Source organism: Sus scrofa, chromosome 1 (assembly GCF_000003025.6).
Source record: "Sus scrofa isolate TJ Tabasco breed Duroc chromosome 1, Sscrofa11.1, whole genome shotgun sequence".
In the NCBI taxonomy this organism is placed as follows: domain Eukaryota; kingdom Metazoa; phylum Chordata; class Mammalia; order Artiodactyla; family Suidae; genus Sus; species Sus scrofa.
In genome coordinates this window covers 245,440,212-245,465,960 of record NC_010443.5, presented here as the reverse complement: position 1 = coordinate 245,465,960, position 25,749 = coordinate 245,440,212, and the positions used below count along the sequence as shown (strand labels likewise).

The 25,749-nt window shown below is 34.5% G+C and overlaps 1 protein-coding gene and 1 long non-coding RNA gene across 4 annotated transcripts in view; one reads left to right on the top strand and one right to left on the bottom strand.

The window, feature by feature from the left end:
• LOC106509221 overlaps positions 1-25,749 on the top strand; it is a 66,842-nt gene that overhangs the window by 32,655 nt on the left and 8,438 nt on the right. The window contains exon 2 of the long non-coding RNA XR_001306545.2: positions 23,907-24,039. This is a non-coding gene — a long non-coding RNA (uncharacterized LOC106509221). The remainder of the gene's footprint in view (positions 1-23,906; positions 24,040-25,749) is intronic.
• SMC2 (structural maintenance of chromosomes 2) overlaps positions 6,929-25,749 on the bottom strand; it is a 49,474-nt gene continuing 30,653 nt past the window's right edge. For all 3 annotated transcript variants that reach the window (XM_021066949.1, XM_021066940.1, XM_021066959.1), the window contains 8 exons: positions 25,029-25,222; positions 24,057-24,200; positions 22,531-22,725; positions 20,196-20,396; positions 17,682-17,798; positions 13,383-13,543; positions 9,635-9,782; positions 6,929-8,749 (listed from right to left, as the gene is read on the bottom strand). In XM_021066949.1, coding sequence (XP_020922608.1) covers positions 8,591-8,749; positions 9,635-9,782; positions 13,383-13,543; positions 17,682-17,798; positions 20,196-20,396; positions 22,531-22,725; positions 24,057-24,200; positions 25,029-25,222 — 1,319 coding nt within the window. In that variant the 3' untranslated portion in view covers positions 6,929-8,590. The remainder of the gene's footprint in view (positions 8,750-9,634; positions 9,783-13,382; positions 13,544-17,681; positions 17,799-20,195; positions 20,397-22,530; positions 22,726-24,056; positions 24,201-25,028; positions 25,223-25,749) is intronic.

Sequence of the window (25,749 nt, the reverse complement as noted above, 5' to 3'; positions counted from 1 at the left end):
AACAATTATATGCTAACAAATGTGACTACCTTGAAGAAATGGACAACTTTCTAGAGACTCACAGCCCACCAAAACTGAATTAAGAAGAAATAGATCAACCAAACAGATCAATCGCTAGAAATGAAATTGAATATGTAATAAAAACACTCCCTACAAACAAAAGTCCAGGCTTCATATGTGAATTTACCAAATATACAAAGAAGAACTTAGATCCATCCTCCATAAACTTTTCCAAAAGGCTGAAGAAGGATCCACTCCCAAAGACATTCTATGAAGCCACCATCACCCTAATTCCAAACCAGACAAAGATATTACCAAATTAATATCTTTGATGAATACAGACACAAAAATTCTCAACAAAATTTTAGCCAACCGAATCCAACAACATATAAAAAAGATCATACACCACGACCAAGTGAGATTTATCCCAGGTTCACAAGGATGGTTCAACATATGCAAATCAGTCAACATCATATACCACATTAAAAAAAGAAAGAAAAAATCCACATGATCATCTCAATATATACTGAAAAAGCATTTGACATCATCCAATATCCAGTCATGATTAAAACTCTTACCAAAGTGGGTATAGAAAGAACATCATATTGGAAGCCAGAGCAATCAGACAAACAAAAGAAATAAAAGGTATCCAAATTGGAAGAGAAGAGGTAAAATTGTCATTGTATGCAGATAACATGATACTATATATAGAAAAACCTAAGGACTTCACACAAAAACTACTCAAATTGATCAACGAATTCAGCAAAGTAGCAAGAATAAGATTAACATTCAGAAAATGGTTGCATTTCTGTATAAAAGGAATACAAAAATACCTTTTAAAATAGCACCCCCACAAAATTAAATACCTAGGAATAAACCTGACCAAGGAGGTGAAAGACATATGCTGTGAAGTATAAAACATTAATAAAGGAAATTAAAGAGGATTCATAGAAATGGAAAGATAGTCCATGCTCCTGGGTTGGAAGAATATACTAAAGGTGGCCATACCACCCAGAGCAATCTACAGATTCAAGAGCAATCTACAGATTCAATGCAATCCCTATCAAATTACCCATGACATTTTTCACAGAACTAGAACAAACAAAAGTTTATATGAAACCATAAAAGACCCAGAATTGCCAAAGCAATCCTGAGGAACAAAAACCAAAGCAGAAGGCATAACTCTCCCAGACTTTAGGCAATACTGCAAAGCTACAGTAATCAAGACAGTGTGGTACTGGTATCAAAACAGACATACAAACCAATGGAACAGAATAGAGAACCCAGAAATAATCCAGACACTTGTAGTCTGGAGGCAAGAATATAAAATGGAAAAAAACAGTCTTTTGAGAAAGTGGTGCTGGGAAAACTGGACAACCACATGTAAATCAATGAAACTCACACACACTCTCACACCATGCACAAAAATAAACTCAAAATGGCTGAAAGACTTAAATGTAAGATAAGACACCAACAAACTCCTGGAAGAAAATATAGGCAAAACATTCTTTGACATCAACCTTACAGATGTTTTCTTAGGTCAGTCTCCCAAGACAACAGAAATTAAAACAAAAATAAACCAATGGGACCTAATCAAACTGCCAAGGAAACCATAAAAAAAAAAAAAAAAGACAACCTATGGAATGGGAGAAACTAGTTTCAAATGATGCAACTGACAAGGGCTTAATCTATAAAATATAAAAACAAGTTATGCAACTCAACAGCAAAAGAGCCAACAACCCAATAGAAAAATGGGCAAAAGACCTAAATAGACATTTCTCCAAAGAGATATAGATGGCCCACAGGCCCATGAAAAAATGCTCAACATCACTTGTTAGTAGAGAAATTAAAATCAAAACTCCTGTGAGGTACCACCTCACACCTGTTAGTATGACCATCTTTAACAAGTCAACAAATAACAAATTCTAGAGAGGGTGTGGGAAAGGGCTACCCTCCTACACTGTTGATGGGAATGTAAACTGGTATAACCACTATGGAAAACAGCACGGAGCTACCTCAGAAAACTAAATATGGAACAACTATATGACCCAGCAATCCCACTCTTGGGCATATATCCAGACACAACTTTCCTTGAAAAACATACATTCCCCTTTATGTTCACTGCAGCACTATTCACAATAGCCAAGACATGGAAACAACCTAAATGTCCCTTGACAGATGAATGGATTAAGATGTGGTATACATACCCAATGGAATACTACTCAGCCATAAAAAGAACAAAATAATGCCATTTGCAGCAACATGGATACAACTAGAGACTCTCGTACTAAGTGAAGTAAGTCAAAAAGAGAAAGACAAATATCATTTGATATCACATATCTGGAATCTAATATACAGCATAAATGAACCTTTCCACAGAAAAGAAAAATCATGGACTTTGAGAACTCACTTATGGGTGCCAAGGGGGAGATGGGATGGACTGGGAGTCTGGGGTTAATAGATGCAAAGTATTGCATTTGCAGTGGATAAGCAATGAGATCCTGCTGTATAGCACAGAGAACTAAATCTAGTCACTTATGACTGGGTCACTTTGCTGTACAGTAGAAATTGACAACACCATAAACCAACTATAATGGAAAAAATAAAAGTCACTATGAGAAAAAAAAAAAGAGAGTTCCCTTCTCTCCACATCTTCTCCAACATGTACTGTTTGTAGACTTTTTGATAATGGCCATTCTGACTGGTATATAATGATAGATAGCTCTTTGTAATTTTTGATTTGCATCTCTAATAATTAGTGATACTGAACATCTTTTCATGTGCTTTTTGAACATCTGTCTTCTTTGGAGAAATATTTAGATTGTTTGCCTTTTTCTTAAATATAAAGCTGCATGAGCTGTTTTTGTATTTTGGAGGTTAATCCTTTATTGGTTGCTTTGTTTGCAAAGATTTTCTCATTTTATAGTTTCCTTTGCTGTGCAAAAGCTTTTAAGTTCAAGTCGGTCTCATTTGTTTATTTTCATTACTCTAGGTGGTGGATCCAAAAAAAATATTGGTGTAATTTATGTCAGAGAATGTTCTGCCTTTTTCCTCTAGGAGTTTTATAGTCTCTGGACTTACATTTAGGTCGTTAATCCATTTTGAGTTTGTATATGGTGTCAGAGAATGTTCTAATTTCATTCTTTCACAAGTAGCTGTCTAGTTTCCCCAGCACCACTTATTGAAGAGACTGCCCTTTTTCGATTGTATGTTCTTGTCATAGGTTAGTTGATCATAGATATGTAGGTTTTACCCATGCATGATTTTGTTATATCACTAATTGGTCACTAAAAAATAACACTCACTCACTGAGTTGTGCAAATCTTCAAACTATTAACATATTTCATAATACAATACCCCCAAATCCTATTTCTTAATATTACCATGTTAATCAGGAAAGTCTTTAGGACTGAGATGTCAAGCTCACAGTGACAAGTACAAGTTTGCTAAAATTCTAATTTTCATTGGAAAGCTACAATTTTATTATTTGCGACAAGTACATCAGGTTCATATGACAGGCAAACTTTATTCATTTTTAAGTAGTGTCTAGCAAGTACCATAGAATTAATAACAACAGTTTGCCTTAGTCATCTGTTGAGGTAAAAATGGAACTCCATGAAAAGACATACTTCAGACACCAACAGAAATAACAGAATTTCTGAAAAATAGCCATTATGTTTTGATAGGCAGCAGAAGTGCACTATCTATAATTCTCATTTTATCACTCAAATTATTAAAGACACACTCAGGAGGTTGAGATATAAAATAATTTTTATAGCTTCTTTAAAGACACTCAAGTGAAACTGCCTTTAAAAAAACGGAAATGCATGCCAGTTAAGAATGCAATCAGTACTATTAGTACAGTGTGACAGTTTTACCATTGCTTTTGCACCATTAATGCAAACATTAAATATGAGTCAACAAGTTCTTTACATACACTGCACGAAATTCTGTCACCTCTGTATATTGCAACTAATTTTTCCTAGTCTGTGGTTTGTCTTTCTGAGAAGTCTTCTGAAGATTTTCAGTATGATTTAATGTTCTATTTATCCATTTTTAATTTTTTTTTGTATCCTAATACATCTTTTGCCTAATCCAAGGCCACTAAAATTTTCTTCTTCTTCTAGAAGTGCTAGCTCTATGGCTTGCTTTTAGTGTATGTTGTGAAGGTCCAGTGCTTGTTTTTCCATATAAATATTTAGCTGTCAGTACCATGTGTTGAAAATACTTATCTTTTATAAATGTTAGATTTGGTTTGCTAAAATTTTCAGGATTTTTGTTCCTGAGGACTGTTGTCCTGTAACTTTCTTGTTTTATAATGTCTTTGTCAAGTTCTAGTATTTGAACACTGACCTCATAAAAAAATTGGAAGTATTCTCTCTCCATTTTCAGAAAAACTCTGTTAATTATGACTGGGATTATTTCTTTAAATGGTAAAAATGATAAGCCAAACTGTGGGATGAGGGTTTTCTTTGCAGGAAGATATTTAATAATAATCTCAGTTGTATTTCATAGATGTCTATTCAGGTTTTTATACTTCTTAGATCAGTTTTGGTGAGTTTCCTAATTTTTCCATTGTCTTAAGTTGTCAGATTTAGTGGCATTAAAATGATCATAATTTTCTATTGTTTTTGATTTCTCTGGTTTACTCTATCTAATTAGAGATCTACAGATTTTGCTGTTCTTTTGAGAAGCAGGTGTTGATGTCACCGATTTTTCTCATTGTTTTTCTCTTATATAGTGTTGATTTTTGCCCTTTATTATTTCTTTCTATTTAATTTGGGTTTATTTATTTAGAAGAAAGATTAAGGTAGAACCTTTAACCACTGAATTTATACCCTTTAAAATTTTTTTTTTTTCTTTTGGTCTTTTTGCATTTGCTAGGGCCACTCCCATGGCTAAGGGTCTAATAGTTGCTGTAGCTGCTGGCCTATACCACAGCCACAGCAACACGGGATCTGAGCCACATTTGCGACCTACATCACAGCTCACGGCAACGCGAGATCCTTAACCCACTGAGCAAGGCCAGGGATTGAACCCACAACCTCATGGTTCCTAGTCAGATTCATTAACCACTGAGCCATGACAGGAACTCCATATACCCTTTTACATTTTCTAATAAGATTTTCTAACAGTTTTGTAAAAATTAAAATGATACAAAACATGATCCCTGACCATAACAAAATGAAACTGGAAATCAGTAAGACAGAGTCAGAAAATTCCCAAGTATTTGAATATTAAGAAAAACAAAACAAAAAAAAATCCAATAGTCAAAGAGTAAATGTTAAGGTAAAAGAGAAAATATTTTGAACTTAAGATGAAAATTCAACATAACAAAATCATTAAGTTGAAGCTAAAAGAACATTTAAGAGGAATATTGTATAGTGTTAATTGCTTATTAGAAAAAGAGGACTCTAAACCTCTGCCATAGAAGTAACAAAGAGCAAAGTAAGCCCAAAGCAACAGGAAAAAAGGAAATAAGGTAATAAATTGAAAATATTAAGACAATAGAGAATGTCAATGGAACAAAAAGTTGGTTCTGTAGGATTGACAAAAAGAGAAAAGATACAAATTGCCAATATCAGGAATGGAACATGGGTTATCACTTTAGACTTGGAAGACATCAGAATGATGAGGAAAGGCCACAAATTTGACAATTTAGATGAAATGATTCCTTAAGAAATACAAACTATGACAAGTCATCTAATAGGAAAAGACAAATAGCCTATAACTATTAAGGAAATTGTACTCATACTCAGTTTACCACCACCCCTTCAAATCTCCAGACCCAGATGTTTTCACAGGAAAATTCAAAAAAATGTTTAAAGAATTAACACCAATTCTATACAATGCTCCAGAAAATGGAAGAACAATTCCAAATTCATTTTATAAGGCCAGTATGAAACCGAAGTAGAAGGGGAAAAAAAAAAAACACCACCACAATTAGGACAATGCCTCTCATGCATACTCACAAAAATCATGATCTAACTATTAGCAAACAGAATCTGGCAATACATACAAAATACACATCATAATCCAGTGGGTTTATACCAGGGATACAAGACTTAATATTCAAAAACTAAGCAATATAATTTATAATATTAATGAGCATACAGAAAAAGTTTTATGATAATATCAAGGCAAAAAGGGTTGAGAAAATTGAATACTCATTCATGACAAAACTATGATCAAACAAGCACAAGAAGAGAACTTCTTTAACTCGATAAAGAATACCTATCAAAAGCCTATAGCTAACATTACATTCAGGAGTGAAAGACTGAACGCTTTCCTCCTAATATGGGGAAAAAGGCAAATACGCCAGCTCTCATCAATCCTATACAACACAGAATAAAATATAAAAGATACATAGATTTAAAAGGGAGAAATTGCTCTGATTTGCAGATGACATGACTGTAGGAGTGCCGGCCTGTTGGATTACTCCAACACATTGGAATTAGGGATCAAGACTACTTTTGTATTTGTTATTAGCATACCTGAAATGCCAAAACAAAAATCAAAAATACAAGGAATCCTTTCTTCAAATGTTTGAGGTTCCTCCTAAAGGTAATTTTCATATGTTGTGCATACTACTCATCCAGACATCTCTTAAATTTACTATGAGGTATAGGTTCTGGAGACCAGCCACCAAGATTTGTATCTTGGCTCTGCTATTCACTAACTGTATTAACACTGTGGGCAATTTTCTTAATTTCTCTGCTCAATGCAATTTCCTCAACAAGATAGCGTGATGATAACAGTACTTACCTGACTGTGTTTCTTTTAGGATTAAGTGTAAAAATATGTGCAAATGAAAATAGTGTCTGATATTTATAAAAAGCTCAGTAAATATTACTCATAATATTGCAGATGTATCAGTTGTCCCCATCCCCTTTAATGTGTTCCCTCTAATCAAAGAATATTGACAACATTACTCACAAAAATTTAATGTTTGAGGATTTCCGTAACAAAAATTAGGAAAGCAAACAGAATTGTTGGCTGAGGAAAGAAAATTAATAATATGGCAAAATATTCAATCCCACAAGTTACTTATAAAATGATAATTAAAAATAGCAATTAAATACTGTTTTATAACTAGTAAATCAGAAGCATTACAAATAACAGCCAGTGCTGTGTAGGTTGTGGTCAACATACTATATTGGTGACAGTGTGAACTGATTAATTCCTTTGACAAACAATCTGCAATATACTTGAAAAGAAATAAACTTACATCTATTGCATGTGATAATGGACAGCCTATATAACAGCATTTACAGCTTTGTCTCCTCCTCTTACGGTAGACTGAACTAATTCCACATTCAATCCTTTACAATGTGCCCCAGAGTATCAGTTACCTGACATCCTCACATATGCATGAGGATGAAGGATGAGAAAAAATAAACCTAGGGCCAGGGAATATGAGCATATGTTAAGAAAAGGATACCACAAAGGAACTAAGAAACAACGTGGAGCCAAAATAACACATCCAAGGTCAGATTAGATGTCAGAACTTTCAAGATTTAGAGTTTGGAGACATGGTTCTAGTGACACACTAAGAGATACTAAGGTACTAAGGGGCCAAATATAGTATTCTTATGGTGTTTGTTAGGCCTAGCTTTTGAGTTCTTAACAGAAATTCATGTTTTTGCAATGGAAAGCAGGGACACTAACATATATAATAATCAATGAATTCTGAGCCCTTTTGATAGAACAAATGGATCTATATATATATATATATATATATACATATGACATATATATCAGAACTAAAGGAAAAAGATAATTTGGTTTGGTCTGCTGGCTCCTACATTTTCACTCACCAATAGATTGTTATTGACTGGATTATGAAAAGGCTGACAAAAATCTTTAAAAAAAAATATTAGGAGACTTTGGATAAACTTATAACATGCAACATACCTTCTCCCAAGCATTTATTAAATATTCATAGACTTTTTAAAAAATTTAAGATTGCACAGACCAATTACTAAATATATAGAAACATGATATTCAAACATCATTAAAACAAGAGAAACCTTTCAAGATCTGTTTCTCATGTGAGTATAAATCAGGGATCTGGCATTATGTCCTCGAAGAACTAAATCACAAAAAGCTTAGTGCATGTCTAATAGTTTTCTTTGTGTTCCCTTTGTTGGTCCACCTACTTGCTTGCTTTATAATTCTTCCTTACCCGAATGATATTATTAGTAATAGAAAACACAGTAATATTACCTTAGGAATTAACTAATTATTAAAAGCTGACTATCAGCTATATTTATCCTATAATTTAATTTCATCTTTTTATACTTTGCTTTTACATACAAAATTTACCACCAACTATATGTCTCAGGCTCCCTGATATATAAAAGACTTGTGTAAGAAAAAACAGTTGATAACATACAGAAAATCACTATCACAGTAATTGGACCATAGTTAACACTAATTCAGACGAGGAATTTAGGCTCATTTATAAGTGATTAAATAAGTGGTTAAGTAACAAAATAATGAACCCCAAATTCTTAAAAAAGTTTATGTTTAAAAAACAGGTCAAGATGAAGGAATGGAATAAATCTGTACTTTTAACTTCCATATGTGATCATTTGGGTCCTTTTGTCTTAGATTTTGTTTCCTTTGGAACTTTTCCATTTTGACACTGAGTAAATCTGGCTACTGTAGAAACACCATCCACAAACTTGGTTTTGAAAAGGACGTTGGCATTGTTGAACATACCTTCCTTTAGGGACACCACAATGAACTTAAGAAAAAAAGAAAAAAGCATAAAAAATACTTTTTACAATAGCCTTAAAGATGTTCACTCTTTTATTTAACGGGGTTAACAATCATTTGGAGATATTTTGATTTGCTATCTTTAAATGGTTGGCTCCAAGCAAATGCACATCCTCAACTGCAAATAACAAAGTGATATTAGGCACCTAAACAAATTCCTTCCATATGCGGTTTTAGAAGTCTCTTAATTTTACTGTGAGTGCTTCATTACCCAAGTTGCTATTCCCTGCTGGTTGACTGCTTGTTGTGCTATGTTCTCTAGTTAGCATCACTGTCTTGTTGTCAGCTCTATAAATGCCTCTGTTATCTGCTAAAAAGCTGCCATAACAGTCTATGATAACTATGGTAAGTGCAGCCCCCTAGAGTTGTTCAGTGTATTATCTATACGTTAGATAGACTAGATCTACATCATACTTGGTAGCCCTAGTTCCTGCAGCAGCAGTTCAATAAAAACAAACTGTTCTTCGCTTCAAGGGTTTTCTCTTCCCTCTAGGAGAAATGAAGAGTACTCTATCAAGTGCCATGTGATTTTCTGATATATTTTTCAGGTATATCCCTGAAAAAGTCTTGTTTTGATTTGTACATCCTTTGTGAGATAGTTAGGAAAAATCATTACCCTAAATAATTCCAACTTATGAAAAAATTAGAAACTCCCTCATTCTATACCTACAACTATAATGCCAGGGTCTTTCTTTAATAAGAGGTGAAAAACCCTCTTTCCTTCTATTTAAAGAGATAGACAGCACTTTAGTAATTCTCAATCCTGGGTATCTTATATATACTGTCCACTACTAAAGAATAGTTTTAGAAAAACAAATACTAGGACTATTCTGAGACTTCTTTTGGTTCTTACCTGAGAATGTGTGAAATGAGTACGTAGCATCTGTCCAATATTCTGGGTATGGGAAAGATCTAAGGCTGCATCTACCTCATCCAGGATATAAATTGGAGCAGGTTTGAAGAGAAGCATGGACAGTATTAATGACAAAGCCACTAAAGACCTAAGAAAAGAAGGCCGAAAGAAAAGCCATTAAAACTTGATTTTACTACTTTTTACCAAAAGGTCATTTTGAAAAGGACATTTGCACTGCTGAACATGTCTTCCTTATTTGAAGCAAATCTGCTATCCTATTATTACTATGAATAGTGCAGATTTAGTGGAAAGATAGTCAATATTCTTCATTCCTATCAGATAATTAGGATATTATTTTTGGCACCTATCCTTAAGAAATGATCATGTTAGAGTTAATTTGTGTTCTTTCCTTCCCCAATTACTTATTAGATGCCTTGGTAGCAAGAGTGAGGGCGACACACTTACTTAAGAAAATTGCTGTCTTCCTAGCAGTATTACTGGTTTAGATGCCCTCTTTCAAAGTTTTTCTACATATGCGCCCACGTGTGTACACATACACACAAACATACACATACTCTATTTTTTATTGGCATCACCTGAGAATAAGTTGTACAGATCATAGCCCCTAAATACTTCACAGTGTCAGAAGTTAAAACAATTTTTATGTGATGGTTAATTTTCTGTGTTAACTTGACTGGACCATGGGGTACCCAGATCATCAGCTAACGGTTATTTCTCAGCGTGTCTGTGAGGATGTGTTTAGATGAACTGTAGACAGCAATCTGTGAGACTTCTCAGCCTCCGTAATAAAACCAGCTAATTCCTTACATCTCTTCTTATATCCTACTGGTTCTGTTTGTCTGGAGAAGTCTAATATGCCTACTCTTAGATTCTAAAGTTTTTTTTTCAGTTCTCTTCTAACATCCCCTTTAAATGTAGCTGTTTCTGTTATAATCTGGTTATGAAGAATTATAGTAACTCTTAAAATATTTTTCTTAAGGATTTCAAAACAAGCCTTGTTTATTTTAATAGAACATATTTGTAATTATTTAAAAGTAGAATAAAAATTAGCCACATCTGTAACACACTTGATTCCATAACTTCAAAAATCTCCAGGCATGTAGCACTAGAGTAAATAGTCAATGTACCACTTACTGTATCCCAATAGGCTATTTATTAAGAAACATGTAAAGTAGAGGGAAAAAATATGTGCACAAGTAGTGGAGGTCTAGTTAGGTGAAACAAAAATGTCTAGCAAAGGAAATGAATGAAATAGTACAATAAAGACCAAACAATGGTGAGACTGGCATTTACCTCTGTAGAGAGTGGTTGAGGTCATTCAAGCAACTAAAAATTACTTTTCAATGACTTTCTCTGTGCTGAATATTTAAGACATTGAGCTTTAAATGTGATTATTCAGAAAAAAAAAAAAAAACTCAGCAAGAGTTAAAACTACTATGCTGGATTCTGGTATATCTGAAAATAAATTTCTATCATCTTAATTATGGAAATAAGTTTTAGGTTCCCGTAAGAAAATAAACACACATTTTCTATTTTCCTCAAAAATTTTTCTAGGAGTTTGGTAAAAACAGTTAAAGATGCTAGGATCTAAACTGTGGAATTCAATTCTGACTGACAGGTAGCAGAAGCTGTATTTTAGACTCTTAGAATATTTAGGAATTTTATTAATAATGAAGAATATAGAGGGGACTGCTATTCTACTCATAAAAATGACAAAAATTTTCGTAAGAGAAATTAACAGGTCTTAGTATTTTTTTCTACATCTATAAGAGAGGAGTTATGTGACGGCATAGAGCAATTCAAGGACTATGGATTCTATGTCCTGCAGGGGGAAAAATACAAAATTAATAACCATCTTTATGGGAATATTCAAAATTTTCTCTGAGGAGGCTTTAATTATTTGGCTCTCTGCAGGTAAGGAGTTAGGCCAAATGAACTTCTACATTTCTCTCAGTATGCTGATTGTCTGAATCACTGTGTAAGGGTAGGAGAAACGTCCCTGAGACCCAAAACATGCTATTTCCAATATGCGTCATTCCTTTATGCAGATCCAAGTTTCCATATGGTATTATTCTTCCTTTCATCAGATAACTTCCTTTAAGTTGTACTGTTCTACCGGAATCAAATTCTCCACCATTTCTTTTTCTGAAAAATATACTGCCTTCAATATGAAGAATATTTCTGCTAGATAAAGAATTTTAGGTTGACATGTTTTTCTTTTGCAGTTTCTAGATGTTCCAGACTTCTAGCTTGCGTAGTTCCCCTGACCCCTTTTCTTTATGGCTATATCTGCAACATATGGAAGTTCCCAGGCTAGCAGTCAAATGGAAGCTGCAACTCCAGGCCTATGCGACAGCTTATAGCAACACTGGATCCTTAACACATTGGGCAAGGCCAGGAATCAAGCCTATTTCCTCATAGAACCTGTATTAGGTTCTGTAACCCATTGAAACATAGCAGGAACTCCCTGGCTTGCATAGTTTTTGACAAGAAGTCTAAAGTCATTTTTATTTTTTATTCCTTGGCACTTAATATGCCTTTTTACCTCTCTGGCTGCTTTTAAGGTTTTTTTCCTAATCAGTAGTTTTCCGCAATTTTATATGACAGGCATTGCTGTGTTACTGTATGTGTAGAGTGGGTGCATGCATTTATCTTACCTGAAGTTCACAGAAATCAAGTATGAGGTTTTCAGAACTCATACATCAAATCTAGAAAATCTGGGGCCATTGTTTCAAGTATTTCTGTTTTGCCTCTTCCTCTCCTTTTGAAATTCCTACTACATGTATGTTAGACCACTTAATATTGTCCCACAGGTCACTGAAGCCCCTTGTTTTTATAGTTTTGTGTTTCTAAGTTTAGCTTGAATGGATTCTACTGCTATATCTTCAAATTTACTCATGTTTCTTTTACACTGTTGAATCAGTTATCTCATGCAGTGAACTTTTACGTGTATTTTTTTTCTCTAGAAGTTCCACTTGGTTCTTCTTTAAAAGCTTCTATTTCTCTCATCACATTTTTTTTTTCTTATAATTCTTGAAAATAGTTAATATAACTCTCTAACTTACTTGACTGCTAGAACCTATCACTTCTAGGTCTGTTTCCAGTGACTGTTTTTCCTCTAGGTTATGAATCACATCTTGTTGATTTCAGTCTAGTAACTGCTACTAGATGCTGACCATTGTGATTGTGTTGTCTACAGTCTCAACTTTTATAGTTATCTGTCTTTAAAGAGCACTGGGCCTGCAGTTAACTTTTGCTAAGGTGTGTCTAGAAGAGCTTGCACTTTAGGACCAGTACAGATGTACTGCTAAGGTATAGCTCTCACTGGGGCTTCATCAAATTCTAATCTGTTTCCCTCATTCAGTGAGACTATTAAGCTTTGTGTAGGTTTCCCTCCCTGCACATGCAGTCAAGAAATTGTTCCTAGGAAGAAAGCTAGGCTAGACTGCACTCAGTATTTTTGTTTCCTTTCTTTTAGGTATCATACTCCTGGGTTATTCATTTTCCAAACGTCTAAAAATAACTGTTTCTCATATGTTTTGCCTAGTTTTTTTAGTTGCTTACCCTTATTTCTACTTCGTTGCCTGCTATTTTAATCAAATATTCTGACCAAAATTTGTAGTCTCCCATATTAGGCTCCTTAAATTCTACATGCAAAGATAGATAGAAACACTAAGGTGATGGATTATAATAAAGTAAAAGGAACTATTGCAAAGGGATTACTCACCTCTGACCACCACTAAGTTCAGTCAAGTTTTCTTTCCAAGTATTTCCTAAGGCAACCTTAAACTCCAGACCATCCAATACAGTTTGTCCTTCTGGTGGTGCAAGCATAGCATTAGCACCAGGCAAAAGAGTAGAAAAAATAGATCCAAAGTCCTTGTTCACCTAGATAAAAAAAATGATATTAAAATAGCACAGAAGGTTTTCTAGGAAAAGTCAAATGTGTATATATGCAACCCAGCAGGAGCATTTTGTTTTTTTCTATTACTCTAGCTCTGAGGTTGACAAAAATTATGGTCCATATGACAAACCTGGCCTTCCCATTTATGTATTATCTGTGGCTGAAACACAGACTATATGGATCTGAAATAGTTCTTATCTGTCCCTTTACAGAAATAGTTTACTGAGCTTTGCTCTAACTTCCAAGGGAAGCTACAGGCTAATTCTAATTCTACCATGAAGTTCTGATACTATAAAAGGCCATGTTGCAGGAATCTTCAGACACACAATTGAGTAATATAGGAGATTAAACTTTTAGCTGGAGAAGAAGAACAAAAATTCTTTCCGGCATAAAATATTCTTTCATAAAATTTGTTTTCTGTTTACTGGTATGCTAAGATAGGCCTGTGGTTATCAGCTAACATAAAAGCTGAGGGGGAGGGAGTGGAGTGGTTGGGAGCATGGGGTTAATAGATACAAACTATTGCCTTTGGAATAGATTAGCAGTGAGATCCTGCTGTGTAGCACTGGGAACTATGTCTAGTCACTTATGATGGAGCATGATAATGTAAGAAAATAGAATGTGTTACATGCATGTGTAACTGGATCATCATGCTGTACAGTAGAAAAAAAAAACTGTACTGGGGAAATAACTACTAAAAAATAATAATAATAATTAATAAAAAAAAGCCTAAGATAAGGGTGAAATCTAAGAGAAAAAGGGGCATGGAATCAAACCAGATCTGTTAAAAATGTTGAATGGTTCTTTTCTATATGCTTCTTCGTATAGCTAAACAAGTTGAGGACAGGAATAGGACAGCCACAAAAGAAAAAAGGATAAAGAAGCTATATGACCTATCCCCACAAAGTGTGAACAGGAGATTACATAGAGATTTAGAGTCAATATTTCACACTGTAACTGGGTAATTTTTGTGCATACACAGATAATCAATGATTTGAGAATTTGGCCGTCTGTTCTCCAAAACATAACTAATAATCTTATTGTTCAAAAACTTTGAGACTATATACACACATGCATGTGTGTGCACTCACCCTCACAATGATTTGACAGCCATGTTCTCTGGGGAAATCTCCACATTCAAGTATAAACTTCAAATGCAAATACACTTTTATAAATATTAGGCGTAATAAATTTCCTAGACATAAATAGTACTCCTGAATATAAATTATTTGGAACACATATTTGAAGAGTATTTCACAACTGACATCCCATTTTCTCTAATTTGAATCAAAGGGATTTGATTATTTAGGTATAATCTAGACTCACCTGTTATCAATTCCAGTATCCAATACTTCTACTACTCTCTTACTAATATCTTGGAATCATTTCACTGTCACTCAGTTGAATATCACCTGGCAAAACCCCAACCCTAGGTAGACTGTGGACATTCTCTGCTTCTGCTAAAAGCTAGGTAGGTTGATATTATCCTATCTCTGTATAGAATATATGCTAATATCCTATATAGAGACAGTAGATTCTTTTTTTTTTTTTTTTTTTTTTGCTATTTCTTTGGGCCACTCCCGTGGCATATGGAGGTTCCCAGGCTAGGGGTCGAATCGGAGCTGTAGCCACCGGCCTACGCCAGAGCCACAGCAACACAGGATCCGAGCCGCGTCTGCAACCTACACCACAGCTCACGGCAACGCCGGATCATTAACCCACTGAGCAAGGGCAGGGATCGAACCTGCAACCTCATGGTTCCTAGTCGGATTCGTTAACCACTGCGCCACGACGGGAACTCCCGAGACAGTAGATTCTAAGTTTTACCTGGGCTAGATTTCCAGAGCTAGGCCAGGTTCACCACAATGGGGAGAGGACCACTGTCTTTTTGGGGGGAAAGATGGAAGAAGACAGCATAGTATTCATAAAACCCTTTTCTTGTTTACATTTTTTGACTAGGCAGGAGAGAGGCAGCTTGAAACTAAGACAGTGATCCCATGTGGAAATTCTCCAAAAAGGAAATAAGAAGCTTATCATTTAATGGGTAGAGAAGAATACAGACTTATCACAGAAAATAAGTCAAATTCTGAAAATCCAATGAAGCTAAAACACATAACCACTGCCTAAAATACTCCAGCTTAGTGAATCAGGTATATTTGAAGCCATAAGGAAGTATATAATGCTGATAATAACAGTACCAACCTCACTTTATTATTATGAGGATAAATGAGAAAATTAATATGAGAATAGTCCCTGACATTCTCAGTAAGTAAATAAATAAGCACTCAATAAATCTGCTTGCTTTGGGAGAACACTGGAGATTGGGAAAAAATCAGTTTAGAAGATAAATTTGTACTCACACTAAATCCACGAACCATGTGGAAAACAACAGACAGAATCTCTCAGATTTAGTGTTAAATCCACACGTTATACATGATAATGGGGCCAACTTTTTGCAAGCATTTTTAAAAAGATAGACAAATACTACAGGGAGATGGAACACTGAAAATAAGTTGTAGCACAAGAAATATAATGTGATTGAAAAAGGCAATCGTGTTGCCATTACTGAAAATAAAGTTCCTGCAGAATTAAAAAGAGAAAAAGAGGCAAGGTGCCCAGTTAAACTCCAGAGGCCTAGACTTATTAAAATACCAAACAGCACAGTAACTTTAAAATCTTTTTAGTAGGAGTCTTTTGCTAGAGCAGGTGTAGGAAAATTGCATCGATGAGACTCAGGAATTACCCTAAAGGAGACAAACCTATGCAGCCAGAGAAGAAATAATAGTAAAGAACCTTGAAACCTGCCAAAGTTGTCATAAACAAACCAAAGGTGCTAATTGGGATACTGTTTAATATTAATCCTATAAAAGAATACTAAATGTCCTTATTTATCACTATAAATAGATCTAGATCTTAAAAAGGCAACAAAAGGCCATTTTAACTTTAGTTCTAATTTAGGAAAAGAGAATTCCAGTTTTTCCACATTTTGACTATTATGAGCTTCAGCTATATTTCATCTTTCTAAGCTTTGCTTTCCTCATTTATAAAAGAGAGATAACAATTATCAAATGTATGGAATTGCTTTAAGATAAATCATATAAAATAACAGAACAACTGCTCCATTAATAACTATACAAAATTAATAATTACTTTATATGTTATTAATCTAACATACAAAAGTGCCTTACTGAAAACCTATAGAATGCATATCATTTATGAATTCTGAAATGCAATTAGTAATTTGTAAGTGGTAAGGAATTTACAATCTTGCTATAGAAACATTCTTAGAACTAACATTTGACCTCTGTGAATCTAAGCAAGAGAAACTGAAGAGGTTAGAACTGAAGGGGCCTTTGAAGAGATTTTCCAACAATTAGAACGTCCCCAATGTGAAACTGACAATGCTTCTGCTTTTAAGCAGAGGGTGAGTGTGGGCACAGCAGATACTGAACAGTACCTAAGGTTTCTTCCAAATATTAGAACCTATGATCTCATGAGAAGGAAAGAGGACAAACAGTGGACCCTTTAAAGGTAACTCAGACCTGGCAAACAACCTAAGAACAAAAAATGGAGAAATCTAGAAAGTTAGAAATTTAATAGTAATGTAGGAACCAGAGAAGTACATTATGAAAGTATGATGAAGTGATACAACTTACCTTTGCAAATCAGTAGTAAAGTCCAAAGAACAAAATGCTTTTAAATATCTATGAGGGGAGTTCCCTTCATGGCTCAGTGGGAACGAACCCAACTAGTATCCATGATGACACCAGGTTTGATCCCTGGCCTCCACATGGTGCTGCTGTCAGCTGTAGCATAGGTCTCAGATGCGGCTCAGATCTGGCATTGCTGTGGCTATGGCACAGGCCAGCAGCTGCAGCTCCAATTTGACCCCTTGACTGGGAACTTCCGTATGTCATGAATGCAACCCTAAAAAGACTAAAAAAAAAAAAAAAAAAAAAAAAAACACGAACCCAAAGTCTGTGAGATTTTTCATTAAGGTATGAGCATATGCCTTATTCCAACACAAATCAGTCATTTCAAATTCATCTTAGAGTACAACTCTACTGACAATACTTTCATCCTTGCTTCATACCGAATAAACAATATTTTTAGTTCAAATACCTTTTGCCAAGCAATATTTAGGGCTTGGTTTTTCTTCTGGTCAAGATCTTCTATAGTTGCCAGGATTTTAGATTTGTCATTTTCTACAATTCTCTTCTTCTTCATCAAATCATTATACTAATAAAATAAAAAGCATACTTAATTGGGAAATCACAAATTTTTCTTTATATTCTAGAATTCAGTCAGGAATAAACACATTTCATTACTTATATATGTAATGTATATAACTCCCATTTACTGAAAAACCTACCACATTAAGAGTTATAATGTAAACCAGATTGACAAAAGTAAATGTATCATCCATATGAAAAATTCAGTTACTATAAATGAAAATTTATAGGACCAGCTCTTGAAATATTTTGACTTCACTAAGATTCCCTTATCTTCCTAGCAGCCAAGGCAAAAAGGAAAATGTGTCCTATGGAAACTCAAAAGTAGCCCCACACACTTAAGAAGTAAGGTCATCCTTAGCAGTGACACAGTTTCAGTACTTCACCATGATGTATAAATTCCCACGTCATTTGGCTTTTATTTATCTCTGAATTTTTGGCATCACAATCCTTCCCAGGCTCTAGCCGTATGATCTTTTTTCAGTTTCTTGAACATAAGCAGCTCACTGAACCCTTATGGCCCTAGAATTATTCTTTCCCTGGTTCTGATATTGCTGGTGTGTCAAGCTTCAGCTCAAAACACATCTTCAGAGTGACACTCTGTGATTAATGCAGAAATTTACTGAAAGAATTTTTGAGAGAAACTGCAGACAGATAATGAAACCGGGAGTAGCAGCAGAACTTTCTAAAAATTCTTTTCAATTTCTCCCACAGCCTCACATTTCAAGGAGGCTTCAAACTCTTCCTGAAAAACTCCAGCCAGTCTTGCTAGTTTACTCAATGCCCCCCTCCTTTGTGGAGAAGTTTTAGGAGTCTGGCCATATTTTTATCCAATTTATTGCATAATTCCATGTAGTTTCTTATGTGTGGTAACACAAAATATAACGAAAAAATAAAAAGCAGCTGATCGGCAATAGAGCTTTCCTCTCTGATAAGGAGATGGTAGTTAGTAAATTCTTTTTAAAAAATGTTAGACCCAGAGATCATTAGTTTATAAAAGCAAACAAGTAAAAGTAAAAAAGTTTCATGATGTCAAGCAACTAAAATTCAGATGAAAGATTTCTCAACAACATATATATTTTTCTCAACAACAAAGATTTCTCAACAACATATATATTTTTCTCAACATATATTGCCAAGCTTTAATGGAGAAATGAAAACTAGCAGGAACATTTTATAGAGGGATCACAGCATGTGCATTATTAGCTTGTTTGGTATCTAACATAACGTCAGTTCTTTGTAGATATTAATGTTACTAACAGTTTTAAAAAAAAAAACCATTACCACAATATTTCTTAAAAGTGATTGAGCATGTAACTAGTATCTCTTTTAAAGAGCTTTCATTAACTGTTATGCCAATTCAAATAATTTTACAGAATTAGAGAAGGTATAGGGCATAATATAAAATTACTCAGATTGCTATTTCCTATGGGGCCATCAAGAATAGGGTTTCTTTCCCCTTTGGGTTTTTCTAGTGACATATAGACTATAAAAGGTAGGGAGATGGATAACATCATCAAGTAACTGAGAGCATTAAAACCTAGAAGATGCTGCTGGATTTACAGATTAGTAAAATGATGTTTTTATATATGTAACAATCTTAGTCCTTTGATTATGTAATGGTTCCAGCATACACTGGTGTCAAAGGAAGACAACAGTTATGGAGTGACTGGTGAGGAGGATACCAGCAGGATACAAGTATCCCCCATTTTTTGAAAGTTCACTTTACACCACTTTACTTTTATAAGAAAAAGTGCAAACAGTGTTCAGTATGTGTGTTGCATTGAACCCTTATGGAAGCAGTGCACACCATGAGCAGGGAGAGTGGTACCATCAAGTTCCTTTATTGGGAACAACACTGAGCATCTCAGCGTCAAGCTGCCAGAGTTCTGAACTGTGTTTATGAGCATCTGTGCTTTATCTCAGTTTATTCTGTGCATCTGTTAGCAAGATGTGCCCTAAGGAATTGAATGCTTCTTCACTTTATACCATTTCAGCATAGAAAGGTTTTACATGAATGCCCTGCTTTTGGGTAGTGGGAGAAACCTATTTTTCAAAGCCTTTCAAAAAGGCAAATGAAAGAAATGATAGAAATATGAGAAGTTAACATGATCAAAAGTGTTGTCTTTACACTAAGAATAAGAAAAGAACTGAACATGTTTATGGCAATGGATAAAGCCAATGGAGAAATTATTCAAAGTACAATAGAATATACAACTGATGATGTAAAAATAATGAAATTAGAAATAACTGAAAACAGAGAAAAGGAAAACACAAAGTTAAAAAGTCATCAAGAGTATCAAGCAAAAGACTGACTCTAGCAATTGCCTCAGGGGTCATACATAAAGCCATCAATGCTACTCATATTCTAAAGCGGCAAGATAGTCACAGGAAAGTAACTTACCCGCTCTTCAGCTTCTGTCAGTACATTCATAGCTCTCATGTTAACATTTCTTCCTAGTTTTTCCTTCATTTCTTCCAACTTCTGAAGCCTCTGACTAGCTTCTTTTGGGTTGGTAGTTTTGAAATCATAGGCAGTATTGGGTTGCCCAAAGAGGTGTTTGTCTGTATTAATCCAGTCATAATCTTTCAACATTTTGGACACCTAGCCGCATATCATGATGACAATAAAATGATATCATTATTTACAAACCTACATTTAAAAATTAGTTTCTTAAATATTTACTAATTTTAAATAAAAAATTTTGGAGGAAAAAAAAAATCCCACAACGACTCATCTGAAAAAATGAGGTTCACTGTAGACAGTGAACCTGTAATTGACCTAGAGGATAGGGTCAAGAAACATCAGATGATACAGAAAAAGATCTTCCTATTACTTAAGCATTAAAATAAGAGTCAACTCAGAGAAACAGTTATGAAGTATACATATATAAAATATCTCCATTATAATGAAATATAAGTCAGATGAAGCTCTAGATGGTACCAAATTCAATATATTGCTTCAAAAAACAACTCCTGCAAGTTAAGTGTTATACGAATACAGAAGTCAGATTTGGTAAAATGTGCAAGCCTAATCCTGACTGATATCTAATAAATCTTCTTGAAATTACAATCTAAGTAAAAAACTGTCCTAAATACTGACTCCCTCCCCACCAACCTCTTTAGAAAAGGCACAAAAAAATTCTTCCTCATATAACATTTAAAAATTTTAATTATACTGCTTAAGGAAGACTTTCTTCTACTAGAATTGTTTAAGGTTGGTTTTTACTGGTAGAATCTAATCCTTGTCCAGTCATTCTTATTAATTTCATGGGTATGGTCTCACCGCTAGACTCCCAAGTAAAATCATCATTTCTAGTCTATCTTCCCTGCTGATCTGTAAGCTCTATGAATGCCTTCTGTGTTCATGATGCTCATTCTTATATTGCTAGTGCCTGGCATAGTATGAAATAAATATTTGATAAACTACGTATTTCAAGGAACCCTTGGCTTTTTAGCAGCTCTGCTTCCAGGTACCTCTTTCTATGCCCTACCCTTAACTGTACCTAAAATGCCTGGCAATCACCAAAACTAGCATTTTCAATCACAAAAAAATTATTAATATTAGCACTGATAATAATAATTCAGTGAATCTACTAGTATCAAGCTACTAAGCTAACAGGAACTCAACACTAATAAAATAATAGGACATTATGATGTGACATAAAAAATCTTGTTTAAACTAAGCAATGAATCTGAGCAAGCACTCATGGTTCTTTCAGATAAGGTGGACACTGTTTTGTAGGCTCTGATCTTTTTTGAAGTTAAATCTCTTGGACTTTTATGAGGCTAAAAAGATTTAAAAGGCACCAAACTATTACATACTAGTAAAAAAACATGATGAGAGTGAATTATTAAGACCACATAAATGCAGCCTTTTAACAAAGCAATGAATTTCTGAAAAAATCATATATTCCCTTTAAAGTAGTTAAGGCATTGTTAGAGTTCCTGTCATGGCACAGCAGAAAAGAATCCAACTCAGAACCATGAGGTTGCAGGTTCGATCCCTGGTCTCACTCAGTGGGTTAAGGATCGGTGTTGCCGTGAGCTGTGGTGTAGGTCACAGACACAGCTCAGAGCCCATGTTGCTATGGCTGTGGCATAAGCCAGCGGCTGTAGCTCCGATTTGATCCCCAGCCTGGGTATCTCTATATGCCTTGCTCAAAAAGCAAAAAAAAAAAAAACAAAAAAACAGTAGTTAAGGCATTGTGATACATGAGAGAAACCTTGAGAATGACCAAAAACCTGTGGGATAACCTCAAAACAATAACTGCTTAACATCAGATTTCAAATGAAGCTATAAAATCTGCAAATTCTCATAAGGACATCTGGAAATTGATTAAGTCCATATTATAAAAGTTGCCTGTGTATATTTATCTGTGAATTCTCTATATTCAACTTGAAATAAGGTAAAGAATACATATTATTACCACTCATACATTAATAATTAGTTTTATGAACATCTGGGGATAAAAAACAGTCATTTCCATGGGAGACCACTAAATATTTGGTTAAAAATCTTGGAGATGAGAATAAACACCTGAAATTAAATTTAAAAACAAAATAATTTTGACATTTGGTGATTGCTAAGTAGTTAACATAGTTGTAAGCCTCCAAATTACATTACATAGTAGTTCTGCCATTTACATAAAATTCTTCATTGAGCAGTTTATTGGAATATTTCAACAACCCAGAGCCAAATATTTGATTAAGGGTAAAAATGAACAACACAAACATGCCTTTGCAGCAGCATCTTCAGCTTCCCGTTTATGTTTGTTGATGTTGTGATCCAGTTCCTTAATTTTAAGCTGATATTCATTGTTTTGCTCCTTATGTTTTGCTACTTCTGCATATTTAGCTTTAACTATGTTGTCTTGGGCTGTTATTACTTCTTTTTGCTTGGTCACCTCTTCTTGGGCTTTATTTACTGACTCCTAAAACAAATAATTAGAAGACAATATATAGCAAGGTAAAATGGGGACATTTTTAGTTTACTGAGAGATCATCTAACAGACTTCTGGGCAAGATGGCAATGTGATTACAGGCAGATGGTCACCTAACCCTCTACATTTTATATCCCCATTAAAATGACTAATAAATTTAGAGATTAAAAGAAAAAATTGTACTTCCACTAGAAAAAAGAGATGAGAGGCAGTGTTCATGCTGGAATCAACAAAGTTGCTACAAGATGCAGTGTAATTGGGACCACCTGGGGGGAGGAGGGACTATTGGAATCTGACCTGTGAGGTATCTCAAGAAAGCAGCATTTTGGGAGCATATACAAGATCATATTTATTAGGAGGGGCAAACAATGACGATAGTTAACACTACTGTATATTTGAAAGTTTCTAAGAAAGTACATCTTAAAAAGTTCTCATCAAAATAAACAAAATTATAATTATGTATGGTAACAATACTGGGATCATTTCACAATGTATACAGATATTGAATCATAACATTGTATACTTAAAACTAATATAAGTATTATGCCAATTATTTCTCGATTTTTAAAAGTAGGAGTAGAAATTATAAGAAAAACAGAATTCAAGGTCAAAATCATTGGAAAAGGTGAAGAAGATATCTAATATTCATAAGGAAGGAAGAGGCTTTACTTCTTGGTTCTGATATGCTTTTTCTCAAGGGCAAGCTTGTCATGAGCAGCGGCTAGCAGCTTAGAGGGCTTCCCCTGGTATCCCAGCGGTGGGTGCTTTGCAGCATGTCTGCAGAATGGGCATCTCCCCATGGCCCCCAGCAAGTGCCCCTGTGCAGCACTTTCCTGTGCATGGCTTTCCCTAATACTCAACTAAACTTCACCACCAGTGGGCCACAGTTATTCCTTCTCTAACCAAATGTAGTTCTCACCTCTGCAGGGAGAATGGGGCTCCTTTCCAGATGTTCCTTCCAAGGATGCACTGCCTTAGCCTTATGGGTAGGGACTGTTCCCTTTATCTGCTGTTCCTACATTCTACAGAGTTCTCTTTACCCCTTAGCAATCAATCCTGGACCATTCCAAACTCCTATTAATAATGTTTTATTTAAACTTTGCCTGGTCAAATTACTATGTAGTTTTTTGTATTCTAAGTAGACCTAGACTAAAACAACTGTATTATTTCAGGTCTATTTCTGGATTGGTAATCATCATTTTGCCTCTCATCATGACAAGATTGAAGGAGCTGAGACCTCTAAAGTCAAACATCTTCAAACCACCATTTCAGAAGCAGATTAACATTTGTAATTTCTCCAACATGGTAAGTAAAAATCTTACCTTATTTTTAGCCACCTCTGCTGCCACTACTGCAATCTGGCCTTCATAGGATTTGATAGCTTCATTTACAGCTTCAAGCTGTTGTTCACAGGATGCATGCTCTCTCTTGAGCTCTTCCAGCTCCAGGGTAATAGCTTCAACTTCCTATAAGAAACACAACCTGGGCATTCAACAGGTTGTTAACTACTGAAACATTAATACATATATGTCAACCAAATTAGCAAGATTCTTAAGCAAGTAAGACCCACAGCTTTGTTACTCAACCACCAAAAACATGTAAGCTGCTTCCAAAGAAGAAAGGGGAAAGGAAACTTACTTTTCTATATTTAAAAAAGGATGATGACAAACATACATACCATTTTTATGGGTTCAAAGAACTTTTTATAAACTATTTCTTTTACCCTTTTATTCCAATAGGGGAAAACAGTATAGAATTCTATGTAGCAGATAAATCAGAAGAGGTAAAGCCTTTTTAAAACAATTATTCAATGACAAAAAAACCCGTTTTAATTTTCTTCTTTCCCATTATAGTTCTTTAGAAAATATTTTGTGCATCTATTTAATGACAGAATTATATGGTGGGTTAAAAAAAAAAAACTATGAAAAAAGGTTAGATTTAAGTAAAATTATAAAGAATAGTGAGTGACTGAGTACCCAGACTTTGTAGACAGAAAAAAACACAGATTTTTCATGAATGAAGTGTTTACCAAAAGGTAATTTTGCTCTATCTCCAAAATTAGCAAGCCAATGCAATTCCTACTTAAACCTGTGTAACAATTGTAGGGTTTCAGAGTAAAGCATATTTTACTTTGACGCATAAGATATGTAATTTGTCTCCTAAAGAGACATATTTCACTTTGCGATTTGGTAACAAATACTGATGAATAAGGCCAAGGCCAACCATGGTGGTCTGCTACCTTCAGTTCTATAATGATGTTAAAAGATTAGCGCCATTTCAAAAAAAGGTATTACCTGCTGTTTCTCTTTCATTTTCTTGCTAGAAGCATCTGCTTTAGTTTTGGCACTATCTAGTTTTCTCTGAGCATCCTTTAGCTCTCTCTCTCTTTCAGCTTCTGCGTTTTTCATTTTATTTTCCAATACTTCATATTTTTCTTCTGCTTTTTTTTGAATTTCTTTGGTGTTTTTTAAGGTCTCCTCACTTTCCTCTGCATCAGAAAGTAGACAAGTACACCTAAATGAGACCTTCAAACTATTAAGTTATAGATAATGGCTTACAAACCCAACTTTTAACAGAAGGAAAGGTATGGAAAGTCAAAAGCAAGAGGTTTTTTTAAAAAACTGTTGTAATCTTATTCTAGAAATGGTATGTTAAAACACAGCCCATACCTAAGAACTATACTTGAATTATCTAAAGGTCTGTAAAGGAATTATTTCCCACATGAAACTGAGTAACATAAACTTCATTTACAACTTATCTACTTTAAACAAGGTTTTGAAACAACTTATTAAAAAGATCACAGACTACCTATTTACATACTTGTATGCTTCCTAAAACCAGTACTGAAAGTAAGAAAGCTTACCATTAACTTCATAAACAAGCTTGCTACTTAAGTGTTCCTTGCTCATTTATTTTAATCCAAGGAACCTCTTATTAAACGAGAGAAACACTGTGAGACCATGTCTAGTATGAAGCATATTACCTCTAAATTTATATATTGAAAAATAAAAAAGT